The following is an 18,952-nucleotide window of genomic DNA, read 5'->3' on the forward strand; positions in this document are numbered from 1 at the left end:
GATGTATGTAATTATAATTGTTGCAAGTGTAAATTACAATATTTTGATTGGTATGTATGTAAAACACTATTTTTTGTTTACACATTATTTAAGTAATTAAATTTATTAATTAGTAAGAAAAGTTAAAGTTGAATAAATAAATAAATTTTTCTTCATAATCATTATTAATTAATTAAAAATATTAATCAATAAAATGTATTGTTTCTAATTTAACGATCACATCAAAGTGATTACATTAAATTAGAATGATAATTTATTTATTAATAATTAACTAAAATACTTTTAATTAAGTTACAGCTCCAGCATATCTTATAGCAATAGTTCCTCCTTTCACTACCCGTCTCTTATCTCCTGCATTGCTTATTTTTCTTAAAGCCCGAAGTAAGCCGCTGTCGAAAATCGCTGATTGCTCTGCAAAATCCGATTTTGATCCATGACTTCGTCCGGACTAACCTTTCCACCCCGCCCAAGCGCATCAACAGAGCTCTCCTTCTCCTCCTCCATCTCCTCTTTTCCCCTCAAATCCCAATTCAGACCCCTCAAATTCTCCCCCATTTCCATCTCAATCCGCGCCATCGCCGTCTCCGGCGATCCATCCACCCCGCCGCAAAAAATCCTAACCCTACCCACCACGCCAGCCAACAGCCCGCAGCGCCTCCTGAAAGAGCTAGCGGAGCACAAGAAGGTCACTTCACCCAAGAAGAAAATCCCTCCCCGAAGATTCATTCTCAAACCTCCTCTCGACGACGCCAAGCTCACACAGAGGTTCCTCAACAGCCCACAGCTCTCCCTCAAGTCCTTTCCTCTGCTGAGCTCCTGCCTCCCGCCTTCTCGCCTCAACAATGCCGACCGGACTTGGATTGATGAGTATCTTCTCGAGGCCAAGCAGGCCCTAGGTTATCCTCTTGAACCTTCGGAGAAGCTCGGAGATGATAACCCCGCCAAGCAATTCGATACTTTGCTGTATTTGGCATTTCAGCATCCGTTTGGTGAGGGTGAGAGAACCAAGGCGAGGCATATCAGGCATGGGCATTCCAGGCTCTGGTTTCTGGGGCAGTATGTGATTGAGCTCGCATTTGCAGAGTTCTTCCTGCAAAAGTATCCGAGGGAGTCGCCTGGACCGATGAGGGAGAGGGTGTACGCTTTGACTGGGAAGAATGTTATGCCCAAATGGATCAAAGCTGCCAGCTTGCAGAATCTGGTGTTTCCTTATGATGAGATGGAGAAGATGATTCGCAAGGAAAGGGAACCGCCTGTGAAGTAAGTTGATTTGCTTGGTTTAATGTTTATGAAATGCTTTGTGGAATCACTTTTATCTATTGAATCCTTTCTACTTCTTAATCGAGGTTGAAAATTAATATTATTTTCGGGATTTCAATGGAATAGCGGATAGAAATGCAAAAATTAATACATTTCTATTGATTGTGTGGTTGCATGAGTTGTTAAAGCACAAAGACTATTACGTACTAAAGGAAAAAAAATCATAAAAAATAATGTACCGCATTGCATTTCTATTGATTGTGTGGTTGCTGTTATGGATGTAAGTTTTGGAGTTATATGTTGGTTATCAAAATAGATAATTAGCATGGGATGAGATATTGGAGATCATAGGGTGAGAAGATGTTATTATTGCAAAATTGATTGTTGCAAGAGGGAATTGAAATTTATAACTAGTTGTGATAGGATAAATTAATAGTTATATTATGAAGATTGCTTTAAAGTTTGAGGTGAGTTGTGTGACTTACAAAATTCAAGGCAATTGGTGGTGGAGTTGGGATTTATAATTGGTTACTAAAATTAGAACTATGCTTTTAAAGAATTAAAAGAAGAAAAATTTATATCAAATGCAATAACTATTAAAAAGTTGGAATACTTGCTGGAGGTATCAAAGAAAGCAAAGGTAAATCTCCTAAGCGTTTGTATAGAAGGTTAAGGAATAAGAATAGAGAATAAAGATATATAATATCAAGTTTTGTTCGTTAGGATTTAACAGTGAAGATAATAAGATATTGGCAGAAAATGGTTTCTTTAATATGACATTATTTTTGATAAAGTTATGGTTAACTGTGGACATGTTTGGTTCTTTTATAAAGTCAGGATTACTAGCGATGTATATTGCGGAATGATTATCATTGTATAAATCCGTAAGCCATGTAAAAAGAAAGTCAAATTATTCTAAAAGAATCATAGATAGCATAAGTCCTTACCTTCTATTTTGCTTTAACACTTGATTTGGTCAATATTACTTATTTCTCGCTCCTCCATGATATAATATGTACACCAACAAAAGCAAGATATCTAAAAATTAATTTTCTATCTTAAAAAATACTCAACATCATTTGCATAAGCTTCAATACTCGAATCAAATCTTTATTTCTCGGATAGATATATCCTTTATCAAGGGATTTCTTGACATATTTTAAAATTCTAGGATAAACTCTTATTATTATTCTTCTGATTTTTCATTTGTTGATTGATTATAACAACAGCAAAAGACATTCCAAGTCTAGTGGCTATAAAATAGCTAAGCTTATTAGCTTACAAAAGCATCTTCAATGTCCTTGTATTCCCTAATATTTGCAGAATATCTAGTCCATTAGAGAGTTAGCATATTGGAATCCAAGAATGCTAATTTCTTCAAGAGTGTGGCATAATTTTTTCTAAAAAAGAGAAATACCTTCTTGCAAAATGGTGCCCTATTTCCTTGAAAAATAATTTCTTTTAAAGATATAATTATATTTCAATGATGTTTTAAATATCACTCTTAATGAATGAAATGAGGGCAACATACATGCAAGAATAATCTTGCCAAAGAAAAAAAATTAAGTAAAGATGGAATGATTAGCAATTATATTGTTTTAATTTATATATAGCTTTTTAAGTTTGTGTGCTTTTTTCACCCCTTTAGGACATTACTGTTAAATAGCTTAGCATAAATGGCTTCGAAGAACTTCATAGACAAATGTATTGTTGACATCCATTTGGAGCATATGCTAACCCTCATAAATGATAATAAAGAGAAGAAGATGAAAATAAACAAGCCATCAGGGGAAAAAAATTTTAGAGTTGTTAATGTCATTCTCTTGACTATATCCTTTTGTTACCATTTGAAGCATTTAGCAATTGATATAGCCATTATAATATAATTTAATAGTGAAGAAGTATCGATAAGAGATGGGTTTAGTCCTAAGAGGGGTCGTGATGAATAGCTCCTATTTCATTGTTTATGGCATTTCTTCTAATTAGATTCGAATAAAGCTTCCTGATATGCTCTGAGAATAGAGAAATTGGGTAAAGACAAAGCAATCTAAATAAAAGGGATAAATGCTCAAAGGAAAGGAAAGAGCATACTAGATGATTAGTGATTTGGTGTTTACCTTTCCAGAGGGCAATCAGAAAATATAAATTTGAGAGCTCAATGATAGTCAGATGCTCAGTCTTAGTTGATGAGATAACATAAGATACTTCAGAAAGAGACATTGTGGGTTGTGATTGTGACCATGCAACAGGGATACATACATCGTGACTAAATGTGGTAGATGAGCAGACAAATGATTGTGGGTAGGAGATGAGTGTGAGTGTGAGAGGTGAGGCCTCTTGCAAGGCAACATCGATAGATATATCATCTTTCCTCAGAAGGATTGTAACATTAATATCTTTCTTTTCAATGATGAGAATAACCGAAAAAACAACATCAAATGACTTGATAAGAAAGTTTATCACTGTCTGGGCAAAGAAAATGAACAAATTACACATGGTTGTAGACTTGAGGTTGGAGTGAAAAAGAGAATTGTCATAATAAAGAATAGAACACATGAAATATTATGCTGCGAACAATATCGACAGATGATAATCCTTACAATTAAAATTTCCATTTTGTTGAGATGTATTTTGACATGATAATTGATGCATAAGACCATTCTCGACACATAAAAAGTAGAATGAAACTCCCATTTATCCAATAGCATTATCAATGCAAGAGTATAAATTTTACTAGAAATATGTATTTTTAATTCTTGATAGAATAGTTTGAATATAAACAAGACTAGATCAACACTTAACAAATAAACCCAAATAACGCTAATTTGGCTATCAATGAAAGTGACAAAATAACAAAAATAAATCAGTAGGCACTGAAATTAATCCCTAGATGTTTTACCAAATTAGAAAGTGCATTACGATGTGAAGATGGGAAGGAAACATGGTGATATTTACCGAAGTCAAAGACTTCACACTCAATTTTTGAAGAAGGAAGCTTCGAAGATGCTGAGGATGAGGACCCAAACGATAGTGCTTTGCCCGAAGTAGAGGACGCAGACTCCAATTAGTTGAAACTTGGGTAACTGATATGATGATGATGATAACTCAAGCACAGCTTTATTTTAAGAGTTTAATTAATATTTAATGTTTGATTTAAGTAGCCAAACCTGTGCATTATTTATCCTATATTTTCTTCATCTAATGAACACAAGGTTGCAACCCATAAGCCTTCACATCTAAGTCGTGTAGATGGATGTATATTTGGCATTTCTGCAGTTGAACGTCTACCAACAAAATTCTGACCAAACTGCTTTCTCGTCCAACTAAAGTTTCTTTTATATACATATAACCCAATTCTTATGTATTTACATGTCTCACTCCTAAACTTTTTACAGTTAGACCACTCAATCTTCCATATCGCATCAAAAATATCAACTTTTTACCTTTTAAAAAGTGGAATACACCATTTAATGCATAGGAGAGGTGGTGGCATATATGTAAGAATTGAGTGGTATCTTTGTAAATCTTCCATATTATTATGCGTTACATAGTAAATGATATATCGTCTTCTATATCTCCCCCAACTTTATATTGCATTGAGGCTTCAGACATATTGTTTTCACCGCCTTAACTATTTCTTCTGCACCTTCTTTCTGGTCAGATCTGTATTCTGGGCATTGTTTGGAGCCATTTATCTATGCTTCGGCATGCCTGAAGTTTACCGCATCCTCTTCGAGGCCTTCGGAATGGATCCAGAGGACGAGAACTGCCAACCGAAACTCAGACGACAACTAGAAGACGTAGATTACGTTTCAGTCGAATTTGAAGGCCGTCAACTCGGCTGGCAAGAGGTCGCTGCGTATAAGGTATAATAAATGGGGACTTCTTTTTCTTTCTGCTTGTTATTACTTGATAGTTAACTGAGTAGCTTCATGGCTTTTTCGTCTCTTCTCCAGCCTCCACAAGATGCACTTTTCGCTCATCCAAGGCTTTTCAGGGCATGTGTTCCACCAGGAATGCATCGTTTCCGTGGCAACATTTGGGATTTTGATTGCAGGCCGAAGGTTATGGAAGTGCTTGGATATCCTCTGCAGATGACAGATAGAGTTCCGGAGATCACTGAAGCGAGGAACATCGAGCTTGGATTGGGGTTGCAGGTACCTAGCTTGAGCTTCTGATTCAATGTGATGCTGGTATCAGTATGAACTCTTGGTGATTAAGTTTGAAATTGAAAATTGCGAGTTTTGGTGATTTGTGTGCTTGCTGAGGTGTTTAGGAAGAAGAATGTTAAGAATATAAATGGCTGAGGAAAAGAGATAAAAATTTAGAACCTTTAATCAAGGTAAATGTGTAAAGTTTATAGTTCATGTGATAATTAAATATGTAAACAGATGAGAGAAATAGAGAATAAGTAGGAAATGTTTCGAGAAGAGAAAATTATCAAAATGGTCCTTTGATTCTTTATAGAGGTCCATTTTAGTCCTAGAGTCTATAAAAGTGTCAAATTAGTCCCAAATTTATTAATGGGGGCTAAAATGGTTCACCCTGTGGACTATTTCATCTGATAACTAATTTGACGCTTTTATAAATTGTGGAATTAAAACGACCTCATGTAAATAGTCAGTGGACTATTTTGGCACTTTTTTTTAAAAGCAAAAGCAATGGGTTCAAGAAGCAAACTATGGATTAGTCTAACAAAGAGAAGCTGAGTTTGTTTTGAAGATGTATAAAAGTAAAGATTTAGATGTGTAGATGTTGTGGGGAATGTTAAAGATTAAGACGTTGTCTAATGATTGAAGATTAAACATTGACTCAATATTTGTGAGCAAAGGAGATATTCAAGCTTATAATTAATACCCTGGAAAGGGATGAGAGGATAATAAAACATTAGAAAATACGTATTATGGATTGATTAGTAGCACTAAATTTCGAGAATATAGAGAAAATATCTCATGTTATTTTTAATTTTTTTTTATAATATATCACATCAAGATGAAAAGATTTATGCCAAAAATATGTTGGAAGTTTTTGAAAATATATTTCAGAAGTTATTATTCAATTTGAACTAAGTACCAAGTGCTATAATGTTCAAGCTTGTCTATTATTTTCTTTTCAAACTTGAATTGAACTTGACTATGATATAGTTTCAAATCTTGTTCAAGCATGTTTATTGCTTATCGAGTTTGAACCGTAAACAAGCCTAATTAACTAACTGTCTTTCTATATATATATTAAAAGGCAGATTAAACCATATTTAAATGAGCCCTTTACCGAGTCTTTACTTGCTTTTTATTAAATAACAAGCTAGCATGTTCATGATCACAAATAAACAAGCATGTAATGTTTGCGCATGTTCATTTAGATATCGAGCTTTACAACCTGAGGCATTTACATACATGGCACACAATTCTTATGTATTTGCATATCTCACATCTAAACTTTCATATTTACACACTTAGCAGTCAAATCTTTAATATCACATTAAAAAAATAGCACTATTACCACTTCTCAAAAATGAAATACATTTTTTCGTACGTAGTTTTAAAGTACCAATGTGCTATATATGTAATTATGAAAGCTTATGTATGAGCTGTGTAAAATACACAGGAGGTGTGTGCTATGTGTAAATTTCCCTCAAAATTTTGTTGCTGCTTGTTCAATTATCAAAATAAATGCACATAAACAAACCATATATCAACACAAATTCACTTGCTTCTCTGAGGCACAAGACTCTGAACCATGGTCCCTCATAGATTTTATATTAATCACAGCTCTGCTTCTTGCATCCATCGAAGTACAAGTTCGAGCACCCTCGATTCTGCTTCGAGCGGTTGGAATATGTCGGACAAAAGATACAGGTAATCCTCATCCTCATTCACCACCATTTTAAAATTCTACAGAGCCCTTCATGCATCCGATACTTCATCAGGATCTTGTGATGGCTGAGAGATTGCTGATGAAGCATCTTGATGCGCCTGGAAAGTGGCTTCAAGAGAAGCACAGACGTCTCATGATGAACAAGTTCTGTGGCCGATATTTGCGAGAAATGCATCTCCACCGATTGATCATATATAACGAAGCAGTTCAGGACAAGTATGAGCATAATCGCCGGCTACGAAATCCAACTTCGACGGCGGGTCAGCAGGGCGATTCATGGCCTGTCTTACTGCGTCTATGGGAAACCTGATGTCAGGCGTCTGATGTTTGAGGTCTTCGATTTTGAGCAGATTTTACCCAAACCTGTGTGACAGAGCATCAGATTTAGCATTTCTAAGCTGATGCTGATCTGACCTGCTTTGATTATGGATCTGAGATTTTGAAATATTTGTATAATTTTAGATTTCAGAAGGTGAAGATTGCAGAATGATGATTGTTGAAGGAGAGGAATGTGTGCATCAGGGGGTTGTGGATGTAAATCTGATAAATTCAGAGTTGAGATTGATTGTAATATGAAGAACAATTATCAATTTTTGGAATTGTATTGATTTTCCAATTTCTTTGGACCAAAAGCAAGTTATATGGAGTGGAATTTTATTAAAGTTGTTTGAAGAAAAAAATTTAGGGATGTCCTTATGCTCTGTAAAATGTTGAGGAGGTTTGTTGTTGGTTGTATCATCATAATGGACTTTGGTATAAAATGGACATAAATTCAATCAAAATTTGATCAATATATATCATTTTTTTACCTTCAAAATTTTTTTTGGAGGTAGATTCATGAATTATAATTATCCCATTTTTTAAATTTAGAGAAAAATCTAATGTATACATCGACTATATTCGACTTCTCGAGTCTATATTTAAATGTGTTATGATTTCTAGAATAGTCTCTCTAGCGATGAAGGCCGGAGAGGTGTTGGTGGCTAGGAAGGAAGGTGGACAGCAAATCAGCAGTAGTAGGAGCGTCGAACTGCAGCTGAAGGAAGCAGGGAGGGCAGCAGGGAGGAGGCGAGGCGAGTGCTGGTTGTCCGGAAGGAAGCCTGCTGTTGCTGAAAGGCAGCAGGAGCAGTGGTGGTCTGCAAGGATGCAAGCGGGCCGGCACAGTGGGAGTTGGCTGGCTGCAGTAGGCGTGCCGGAGTGGGGACTATGGCGGCAGGTGGAGAGGAGCGGTGGTGGTGTTGCTTGATAAAAAGAGGCGGAACACGGGAAGGCAGAGCAGCGGCAGCAGCATTTTTTGGACTTCACGGCAGAGAACAGTGCTGGCTGGATCTCACAGAAGAGGAGGAAATCCCGGTTATCGTAGTGCAGGAATGAGCAGGGGCTGTTGCAGCAGTTTGGGGAAGGGACGGAGCTTGTTGGCTGCAGGTGGGCAGCAGGGATGGTGAGGCAGTAGGGAAGGGGAACGAGATCTGCAGGGATGATGGCTGGGTGCGGGAAGCTGCGGAAAGTATGGTAGGCAGCAGGAAAGAAGGAGAGATAAGCATCTCGGTGGAGGCCGAGCTATAGCGGAGCACCACCTGGACCTGTGGAGACAAACAACACCTCCAACGAGGAATATAGCCGGAGCACCACCTGGACCTGTGGAGACAATCAACACCTCAAACCAGGAATATTCAAAGCAGATACAACCTTCAAAAGGAAAATACGAAGGTTAAACCCTGAATTCAAATTTCAAAATCAAGACCCCCTAACTATAGACACTTCAATTCCTATTAATAAATACCCTAAATTAGAAAACATTAAAATTAAGAAAGGAAAATAAAAATAAAATCAAGAACTCAAATTTTAGAAAATGTTTAAATGAAGGAAGGAGAATAAAATCAGGATCTAGGCATTTAGGAAATGAATTGGATTAGGAAAGCTCCCCCCCACCCCTCCAAGAGGACCGGCCGGTCCTCCATGAGCCCCACGTCAGTAATGATACTGAAGAAGAAAGACCCAAACCACAAGAACAACTTTTATTAATATGGAAATAGAGTAACAATACACTCAAACTGAAAATAGCATCACTAAAACATAAACCAACACAAACAAACACGTCTAAGGTGTATTTCAAGGGTGGTGGTGGCGGCTATATGGTTCAGGATGGTTGGCAGGGATGATGGTGGCAACAAGGGATGGCTGATGGCGGTAAGGGAAGTGTGTGGAATTGTGAGGACAACAAGAATAGAAGGTTTTAGGTGGTTGGCGGCAGGCGGATTGGTGACTATAAGGTGCGGAACAGCAAGGGCAGCAATGTGAAAGATCTGGGATAACAAGCTAACGGTTGTATGGGTGTCGGCGAGATGTCGGGAGGGGTCTGAACGGGCTGGACAACAGATTGCTACAACGTAAACAGGATCGGCAGTTCAGGGGGGAAGCGGTTGGGGATGGTCACCGGCTAAGAGAAGCGGAGGAGACGAAGTAGGGAAGGTAAAAAGAGGAGATACAATCACCACCTCAGAATATGATACAACCAGAGTACCACCACCTCCTTGGATACACACCAAAATAGGGAAAATGATTCCACACAGAAAATCGGATATCAACTCACAGCAAAAACTCCTTAGACTCTTAGCTAACCAGCATACATATAGCCCTAGCTAGGCGAGAAACAAGAAAGAAGAGGAGAAAGTAAGGAGGAAGAAAGGAAACTCCTCCAAAAGAAAGGGTGTGAGTACTCAGAATGGCTATTAAAATCCTTCACTGAGGGGAAGAAGCATAAAAGGAAGCCGGGGAGGGGCATGGGAGGCACTTGGTTAGAATCCTTGCCCGGGCCACTCAGTTTGGGATCACCTTGGACCGGCCCCCAATTGGACAGGTCGGGTCAGTCCACCTCTCCCACTCACGAGGGAGTTTTCCGCGCCACACAAGTCTCCCACACCACAACCTCCACACACACCACACCACAAACTCCAAGCCACACACCAACACATCCACAAACAACACAACTCTCCTACACTACCATCTCGATACCACACCAACACATCACACCACACCAATACATCCATACAGCACCACCTCCACATCACACCAACACATCCACACACCACACCAACATATCCATACACCACCACCTCCACACCACACAACCACCTAACACTATCACACCAACATCTCCACACAATACACCACAAACTCCAAGCCACACACCAACACATCCACAACCACACCACCACCTCCACGGCACACAATCACCCTACACCACCACCTCCACACCACACCAACACATTCACACACCACATCAACACATCGACAAACCACACCACATCACAAACTCAAACCTATACACCAACACATCCACAAGCCACACCACTACCTACTCATCCCACAATCACCCTACACCAACACCTCAACACTCCACACCACCATCTTCACACCATATAACTATCCTACACCACAACATCCACACCACACAACCTCCCAAACACCACCACACCAACACATCGACATAAACACATCGACACACGACATCACAAACTCCAAACCACACACCAACACATCCACAAACCACACCACACCACAATCTCCACACTACACACCAATTTTCCCACTAAAATTCCAGTGAAATTGGAAATAGCAACATACAAATTCAGCATGAAATTTCCATTGAAATTCAAAATTCATTTTCTCAGCCCATACTTAACATATACAAAGCACCCGAAATATTACCATTAACAAATCCAGCAACAATTTCATCCAATTTTCAAATTCCCCACTGAAATATCAAAGTTCATAAAGATATCCAAATTCCCCATAGCAAAAACAACAAAAGAAATCGAACATACGGCATACAGGAGACCCGAAGCATTGCTAACAAAGTAAAGCATCAAAAATCCAAAGATCACGGTAAAACAATAATCCAAGCAAAATTACATCTAAGGCATAAACCAAAACCCGTTTGGATGCAACATGAAGCATCAAAATCACATAACCGAGCATATCAAATTGAAAACCACAAAAAAATGAGCAAACAAAGAACCACCAAAACCAAGTTAAAAGATTAAACCAACCAACATAGTGCGCATAACCACACAGAAAAGAGAGAAAAAATGTGAAGAACAGAGAAGACACGAAGAAAAGGGAACACCACATGATGACCAAACCGAGCTAAAGAAGAAAAGGTAGAAGGAATGAGAGAATACACACTTCTACGGAATAGCAACCAACCAAAGTGATCTATCAAACCGAAGTACTACCTCCACCACACAGAGCATAGAGTGCACAAACCATCAAAATTCAAGCAGATGAAAAGAGCGGGAGAGTGAGAAGTATATAAGGGTCACCGGAATACCCACTCACAACCGAAAATAGCCACCGGAGCCACGGATCCATGAGAGATATATACCCAGGGCAGAAGAATTGCGGGAGAGGGAGCAGGGTTGAAAAAGACCGGTAACATGAGAAGAGGCCATGAGGGTAAATGTGTTTGCGGTTGAGAAAGGAGAAATGCGGGCCGTGTAGTCAAACCTGTGGCCGCGTTTTAAAAAAAAAATTCAAAACAATGCCGCTGTGACGCGATAACGAAACAGGTCAATGTGCATTTTCTGACCGCGCCGCCTGAAAAATGTGGCGCCAAACGAGCCCTTAATATATGTTTTCCTAACTCAACACACTGATAAGCAAGCAATCAGATTTTCAGTAGCTTCTACTTTAATAAATCCGATTCAAAATTTCTGTTCCACATGATTTGAAGCAGCCAGATAACAAATGCGTGTTCTTCTCCATTAATAACAAAAAAATCCACAAAAATTGTGCTTTACTCAGGTTTTTAAACTAATATCCCCATCGATAATAGCATGTCTCATCAAAACAATCTCTTTAACAAGATTTCGGTAGGTAAACGGCCTGACAGCAGATTTTAGGAACAGCTCAGGAGGCAACTTTCCTTTCTTTACCTTCCTTTTGGCCCATTTGAACTCCTCTTTCTTCCATTCCGCTTTAATCTGCTCCAATTCTGCATTCACATTGCTCTGAATTGATTCATAGTTTTCGTCCTCTTTCATACTCGCCTCCTCCATCTTCCTCTTGTAGCTCTTTTCAGATGCATCAAGCCTCTTTTTCACCATTTCCTCCATTGTCTGCGAGCTCCTCAGCGCCTTCTCCCATTGCTCATCCCAGTATTCCCGAGTTTCTTCAGGATCTATTCTCTCTTCTTCATCATTATCTTCTTCTTCTTCACCCGCATCAATCACTTCATCATACCCTCCTGAAGCCTCAAAAACATAATCCTCCTCCCCCTCCTCCTCATCATCTTCATAATCACCACCAGAGTCATCATCCTCAATCCATTCAGCAATTTCTTCTTCTTCGTTGCCACCACCATCATCATCACTCTCATCAGGCGCATCACAACCCAACTCCATCTCCTCTAACTTCGCCTTCCATTCCTTAGTGTAAGGGTGAAGTAACTCCACTGGATGGTTCCTCAGTAAGAACTCCAAGCACTGTGATTTTCCTTCCTCACTCAACTTCTGATAAGCATTCACCACATCATCCACATAGGCTTTAGAACTAATCTTGACAATCTTACACAGCCCACCAAAGTAGGTGCAGTCCTCCACAAAAACCCTACCTTTTTCCTCTCTCCTCAGCTCGAATTTAAACTGGTTCTCTGTGTTCGGATCCAGCAGCGGCCATAGCTGCTTAAAAAACTCGTCTTGGGGCTCAAAACGGCACTGATAAAGCGGCTTCTTAACATAAATGATATCAGGTCTCATCCAAGCTGCGCACTGAGTGACATATGCTCGACTTCTGTTCCCTAATCGACCCATCAAGCTCCATTTATCAATCCAATCCTTCTCGCCGGCCTCAACCGCAACCTCGGAGACCAGAGTCCACTGCTGCCATGGGAGCTCGCTGGACCTCCATTTTGGATGTCGGACAAAAACCCAGTAAAGGCGACGGCCAACGGAGGGATTGAGATCCAGGACATGGCGGGAGTAGTCATTGGCCATCTCGAACTGTTCAATCTTCTCAAACTCTTCGTGATCGCGAACCTCGCCGATGATGCTGACGCGCTCGTCGGTGAAGCGGCCGCGGATGGGGGGGCCGACGACAATTCCTCTCCAGGAGTAAGGGCCGTATCGGCCGTACTTGTACCAGTCATGGGGGTGTCGAAGCATGGGGTGATCCTTCGACATGAATCGGACGGCGCGATCGTAGCCGAGGCCAATCATCTCCAGTTCATCCTCAGTAAAGGAGTCGGCTTGCTCGGCGGCGGAGCGGGAGCGGCGGAAGAAGCGGTTTTCGGCAATTCGCCGGGAGCGGCGGCGGGCGTTTTCCTTGGCGACGCGGCGGAGCTCGCCGCTTCCGCGGGGGGGCGGCGGGCGTGTTCGGTGGCGGCGCGGCGGGGCGCGCCGCTTCCCTCGATGCGGCCGGGAGAGGGGCCTCCGGGCTTTTTCTTGCTGCGTCCGGCGTAGGTGACGGTGGAGAAGGAGGAGTTGTTTGAGAGAGGAGTGGGGTGGTGGTGGAACAGCGGGAAAGGTGGTTCTTTGAGATTGGAGAAGATAAGTAATGGGGGTTTTGAGATTAGGTTTCGGGTTATGGGGTGGGGAGGATGACGGGGGAGCAGTTTGCGGAGGCCGCTCCATTTGGATTGGGAAGGTGAAATAGAGGGGTTTTGTGGAGGTTTTGCGGGTGAGAAATGGAGAAGAGAAGACATCCCAAGCCAGAGAGAGTGGGCTAAAGACAGAGTATTCTTAGTTTAGATATATATATATATATATATTCTCTTTACTTTAGGAAAACTCGAGGATACTTTTATATCATCAAAAATAGGGGATACAATGGGGTGTTGAAGTAAAGCCCGACTACTAAAACTCAAAAATATAATACTCAGGCCTAAGAGTTTCTCCTCCAGCAGTACAACACACAAAAAATGGTCTAAAAAAAAAACATACAAGTATACCCCAAAAACCAAAAATAGAGAATTTTAAGTTGTATACCTTTACTCCACAGTCAGTATAGAAGCAACCCCAAAAATTAAGTGATGAATGACATAGTAGACAAGAAAAGGAAACCCTCAGCACACCAAAACTCAGATTGTCATAAAACATCTCAGAGAATTTAGCTCCAGCAAAGGGAAGATAGGTCTCCACTTGAATCCACATGATAGCCCACCTAAAAGGAAACCCACATGCATAGCAGCAGGTAATAACAGACAACAACAGGCAAGAAGCAAAAGACCTATAGAAAATGGCTCGAGCACAGAACATTTAAATCCTTCCAAAGTACAAACAAGACCATCAGTTCCAGACATTGAACATCTAGAGAGGCAGGATAAGCAACAAAACAGCCCACAAAACAGAGGCAAAAAAAATACCAACTGGTAGCATGACAAAAGGACAAAAAAATCCCCAAGCAACTATAAAAGAACCGAGTTACCAAAAATAGGAAAGCCCTTTCTAAAAGATAACTGAAAAAAACAGTCAGACACCACAAAAAAGACCTAGGTCCATCCAATTAATGAATACATGAACCATGGAGAAATCCTCAGGTAACAGCCAAAAAGATAAGAAACTATATCATAATCATCTTGCATCCATAGAAAAAGGCCCAACAAGTAGCAACAAAAGACCAATATACACAGCAAAGTGTGAGCCCTCCATACCATTGAGGCTGAAAAAAAAAAGTACAGTTAAAAACAATATAGCATTACAATAGCATGGTAGAAATGAGAAATCTAAAAACCATCCAAGTAAAGCAATCCTTCCAAAACCAAACATGTTTCCAAGAAAGCCTTCACCAAGGGGAAAAACTCCTTTAACTTGTAGACGTAGAGAGTAAATAGGATACTAGCTCAAGGAAAACAGATAAAGTAAATGAGATTCAGATTGCCCAAAGTTAGAGGAGCAACAAAACTTAGCTAGAAGGGAGAAGAAACTTCTCTTAGGCATGTGTGTGAGCCAAAGATAATCCCCAATGTAGCAGGACAAAACCCACAGTACAATTTCCACATAGCAATTTTGCAGAGAACGTAAGCAAGCAAAGGAGTAACATAGTAGAAAACGTGGAAAATCCGTGTACTTAGCGCCAGTACAATATTAATAGGAACTAGATGCATTTTTTAACATCTGATATGAGAAGAATCCAAAACATCCCCAACAATTATTGCTTTAAGAGTAGCATTAGGAAGCACACCCACATCCACTCCTTTTTAGCAAGCCAATATGTGGGTTTATTTCCTTCTCTAAATGTAAAACTTCAATGTTTTGTAAAATTCCTATAAGAGATGAGAGATCATATCCTATTTAGAATATTGAGCAGACCCCGCTATAGCTTTTTTTCCTAAGGGAAATATCAATCATCAATTTAGAATCAGATTGACAAACTAAGAAGCACCAATTTGGACCAGCTACAATGGTTATTGTCAAGAAAGTGTCCCATAATTCAACTTCAAGAGGGCATTTAGCACATCAAGGGGATGATAAAAATCCCACACAAATCCCTTATGATTTCGTAAAAAACCACCTGTTGCAGCTTTCCCATTTTTAAAGATGCCATCAACATTGAGTTTTAGCCAGCCACAGGGTGGTGCCAACCATCTGTATAGGATAGGTTTCACTATAGAAGCATTATTTCCCTGATGAGATGGGGTAGATGTAGAGAATAAAACCTTATGCAAATAAGCCATAATTTTGGTTTTAGCAGATTTAACAGAAGGACAATATCCCTCAAACTTTGAGGAGCTCCTAGCAAACCATAAGAACCACATCACAATGAAAATGAAGAAAGGATAATTAAACATTCTTCTTGACCACGTTAAAATTACCTATTTTTTATGTACATGTTATGCTCAATTTTAGAGGATATTATGCTTTAATGAAGGATATTTTTATGTTTTTGGTTGTAGGTGCAAGAAAAGAGTTTAACAGCAAAAATAAGCAAAAAATACATCATAAAGGAGCAAAAATTTGCTAAATATAAGAAAAGTACCAACCCAACGGAACTGGCGCCTAGGCGTCAAATGCAGAACTTGGCTGGCGCCTAAGCACGACGGTTGGGCGTCTAGGTGTCACAGTTACTCTCTAGAAGATTCATTTAATGAGACCGAATTTTGAAGAGATGTCTGAAGCAACCCATAGTCATTTTTGAAGCTCTATAAATATGGATTAATTCCAAAGGGCTAAGGGGGTCGGATTTAGACAGTCTCATAGTGTGTGAGTGTGTTAAGTGTGTGAGAAGTTTTCTTTGTGATTCTTTCTTATTTCTGGAGTTTGTGAGTCTTGTAAGTGCTATTGGAGTTAGAGAAGTCGGAGAACTTCAAAGGAGAGCTTGAGGGAACATTCCAGATAAGTATTTATATCTTTGTCCTTAAAGTTTTGTACTTTGAATTGAAGTTTTATAAATATGTTTTGTTTTGTTATCTCCATGCTTCGTAAGTGGTTTTTTTTTCTTTCTCCTTGCAATATGAAGTAATTAAGGTTCTGTTTGGCGCAGCTGTGGATTATTTATAATCTGCTGATAAGCAGATTATTCTGATAATCTGATAATCTGCAGATTATCAGAATAATCTGGTTTGCTCTTTGGGGCAGCTTATTCAGACTAACTTATTGGTGTTTAAATGACATTCCTGTTCCTATCTAATAAAACTGTTTGAGGCAGCTTATTCATAATAGCTTATTGGTAGAAAAAAAACATATTGTGCATAAACATACGATAATGACAGATCAATTCTAAAAGATATCATACAATTCTCACATCATAACGAGTGCTAGGAGAACTAAAAAAGTACATATACAAGTACAACAACAAGGATAAATATCAAAATATTTAACTTCAGACTCTAGCTACGTCGGTCCTCATCTGCATTATCAGCCTGAGAAAATATCAGATTCACATGACTGCTGGCATGACTACTGGAAGTGTAATATGTGGGACTATCAGCCCACCGGAAGAAACCGCAATGAGCTGAAACACCTCTGGCACAACCATAGAACTGCCTCCCAAAGCTATGCTCCTTACGTAACGTTAGCAATGGAGACGGTAGTCCACAATAACACAAAATCCCTCTGTCTGTACCTGATATCCTGGAAGTCATGTTTGTATAACTGCAAAAATAACAAAAGAATCAAATGTCAGCTTAAGATATTTTAAAAATAACCAAAATTAAATGCATATGAATATAAACCTATAATCTTATTAAAGGAAAACTTGGTAGATTCCTTAAAGCAATCATATTAGCCAAACCTTCACCTTCCTGATCTCTAAATTCATTAGATTCTATATCATCCTCTGTTCTATATTATCCTCAGGTAATGAATGCCCCCCATAAGTCCTGTAGGTTGCTCGAAGACATTCAGTTCATCATTATCAACCATAATGAAGTCTGTATCTGATCGCGACGAATATCTTCGGATGAAGTTATGTAGTGTCATTGTTGCAACCACAATATGCACCTGTTTTTAAAAAGAATACGACGATATATCACGTAAGATGACCCACTTCTTCTTCCAAACTCCAAATGTTCTTTCAATTACCTCGCGTAAAGATGAGTGGCGTTTATTAAACATTTTCTTTCTGCCACGTACTGTGCCACTACCTCACTCGAAATTAGGAATATGATATCTTGTGTTAGGGTAGGGCTTCAGGTATCCCCTTTGCATGGGATATCCTGCATCGACCAGATAATATTTTTCTGGTACGAAAACAATGTTATTAAAAACATTACATTCTAACATATATAACATATACAAATTGGAAAATAAAACTAACCTGATGAGAGGTGAGGGAAACACTGCGATTTATTCTTAGTAGCAAAGGAGAAAATCCGACTGTCATGTGCACTCCCTTCCCAGTCTGCCACCCCACAAAAGTAAAACACATGACATGTTGAAGTCGCATACAACCATTACATTTTGCGTTGTTAAACCACTCCGACCGATGTATGCTACCTTCTCGTGGTTGGGTATTCAAGCATCAACGTGGGCACCGTCAATTGCACCAATACAGTTCTGTTTAATTGGTCATTAGAGAGTAATAATATTGTTAAAATATAGAATGTGATAAATTAAAAACACTGATAGTTACCTTGAAATATGACATGTATCGAGGATCGTTGACATTTTTTTTCTAGAGTGGTAGCAAATGATGGATCATCCGGTTCAATTATTTAAGCTGCTAAGCTAACAAGTGTCTGTATTCCTTTTAAAAAGTAACGACTAATTGTTTCAGATGAATGTTGAAATCTTTTCATTACTCCTCGAATTAACTCATTATGTGACAGAATGTACAATGTTATAGCCAACACCTCCCTACACGTCGTTCTGGAAGCACCCTGGAGGCCGCGATTTAGGCATAACTCGAGAAGATCCATAAAAATAGGTGCCGTCATTCTGAAAGTATTTCTGAACCTTATTGGATGGCTAGAAAGCATTTCACCAACCAATCTATCTCCAATAAAGGTGGATGTCATGCAGGGAATGCGAGTAGTTCTATGCAGGTAATAATCCATTAACAATATCGCAACGGCTGTAGCAAATGTCATTCTCCTACGACGTTCATGTTGTGGATCCATCCTAAATGATTTAAAATATAAACATTAATAGTCCACTATCCAAAAATTTAAAATGTTAACATAATGAGCTAAAAAAGTCCCAAACACGAGAAGGTAGCATGCTTAAAAGTCCCAAACATATTAAAAATAAAACGACATAAGTCAAAGTTCAAATAGTGCAAATACATATACAATCCATAAAGAAATATCATTCATCGACCAAAACCTGCAAATATTCAAGATGCATTTCTGGCTCTAGTGCCATGAATATTTTCATTC

At 39.2% G+C, this 18,952-nt stretch overlaps 2 protein-coding genes across 4 annotated transcripts; one reads left to right on the plus strand and one right to left on the minus strand.

The window, feature by feature from the left end:
* The first annotated feature begins 342 nt into the window (after positions 1-342).
* LOC110030852 (ribonuclease III domain-containing protein RNC1, chloroplastic-like) lies at positions 343-7,793 on the plus strand. Its single transcript, XM_020733793.1, is given in 6 exon segments — positions 343-1,260; positions 4,922-5,126; positions 5,217-5,417; positions 7,032-7,118; positions 7,190-7,405; positions 7,407-7,793. Coding segments are annotated over 6 exon segments (1,638 nt in total). The 5' UTR covers positions 343-433; the 3' UTR covers positions 7,509-7,793.
* An 884-nt stretch (positions 7,794-8,677) lies between these two features.
* Positions 8,678-13,855, minus strand: LOC110030850. Of its 3 annotated transcripts, XR_002294682.1 has the most exons (3): positions 13,544-13,855; positions 11,479-13,490; positions 8,678-8,775 (listed from the first exon to the last, which is right to left on the minus strand). XR_002294682.1 is itself a non-coding variant. In XM_020733791.1 (2 exons), the coding sequence occupies exons 1-2, from the start codon at positions 13,838-13,840 to the stop codon at positions 11,940-11,942; spliced, it is 1,848 nt and encodes a 615-aa protein (XP_020589450.1). In that variant the 5' UTR covers positions 13,841-13,855; the 3' UTR covers positions 11,419-11,939. The 3 variants fall into 3 exon arrangements, 2 of the variants coding, with proteins under 2 accessions (XP_020589450.1, XP_020589451.1); XM_020733791.1 differs by lacking the exon at positions 8,678-8,775 and having other exon boundaries at positions 11,419-13,490; XM_020733792.1 differs by lacking the exon at positions 8,678-8,775 and having other exon boundaries at positions 11,419-13,480; positions 13,534-13,855.
* Positions 13,856-18,952: the final 5,097 nt, after the last annotated feature.

The sequence above is a fragment of the Phalaenopsis equestris genome, unplaced genomic scaffold, assembly GCF_001263595.1.
Source record: "Phalaenopsis equestris unplaced genomic scaffold, ASM126359v1 Scaffold000761, whole genome shotgun sequence".
Taxonomy (NCBI): Eukaryota; Viridiplantae; Streptophyta; class Magnoliopsida; order Asparagales; family Orchidaceae; genus Phalaenopsis; species Phalaenopsis equestris.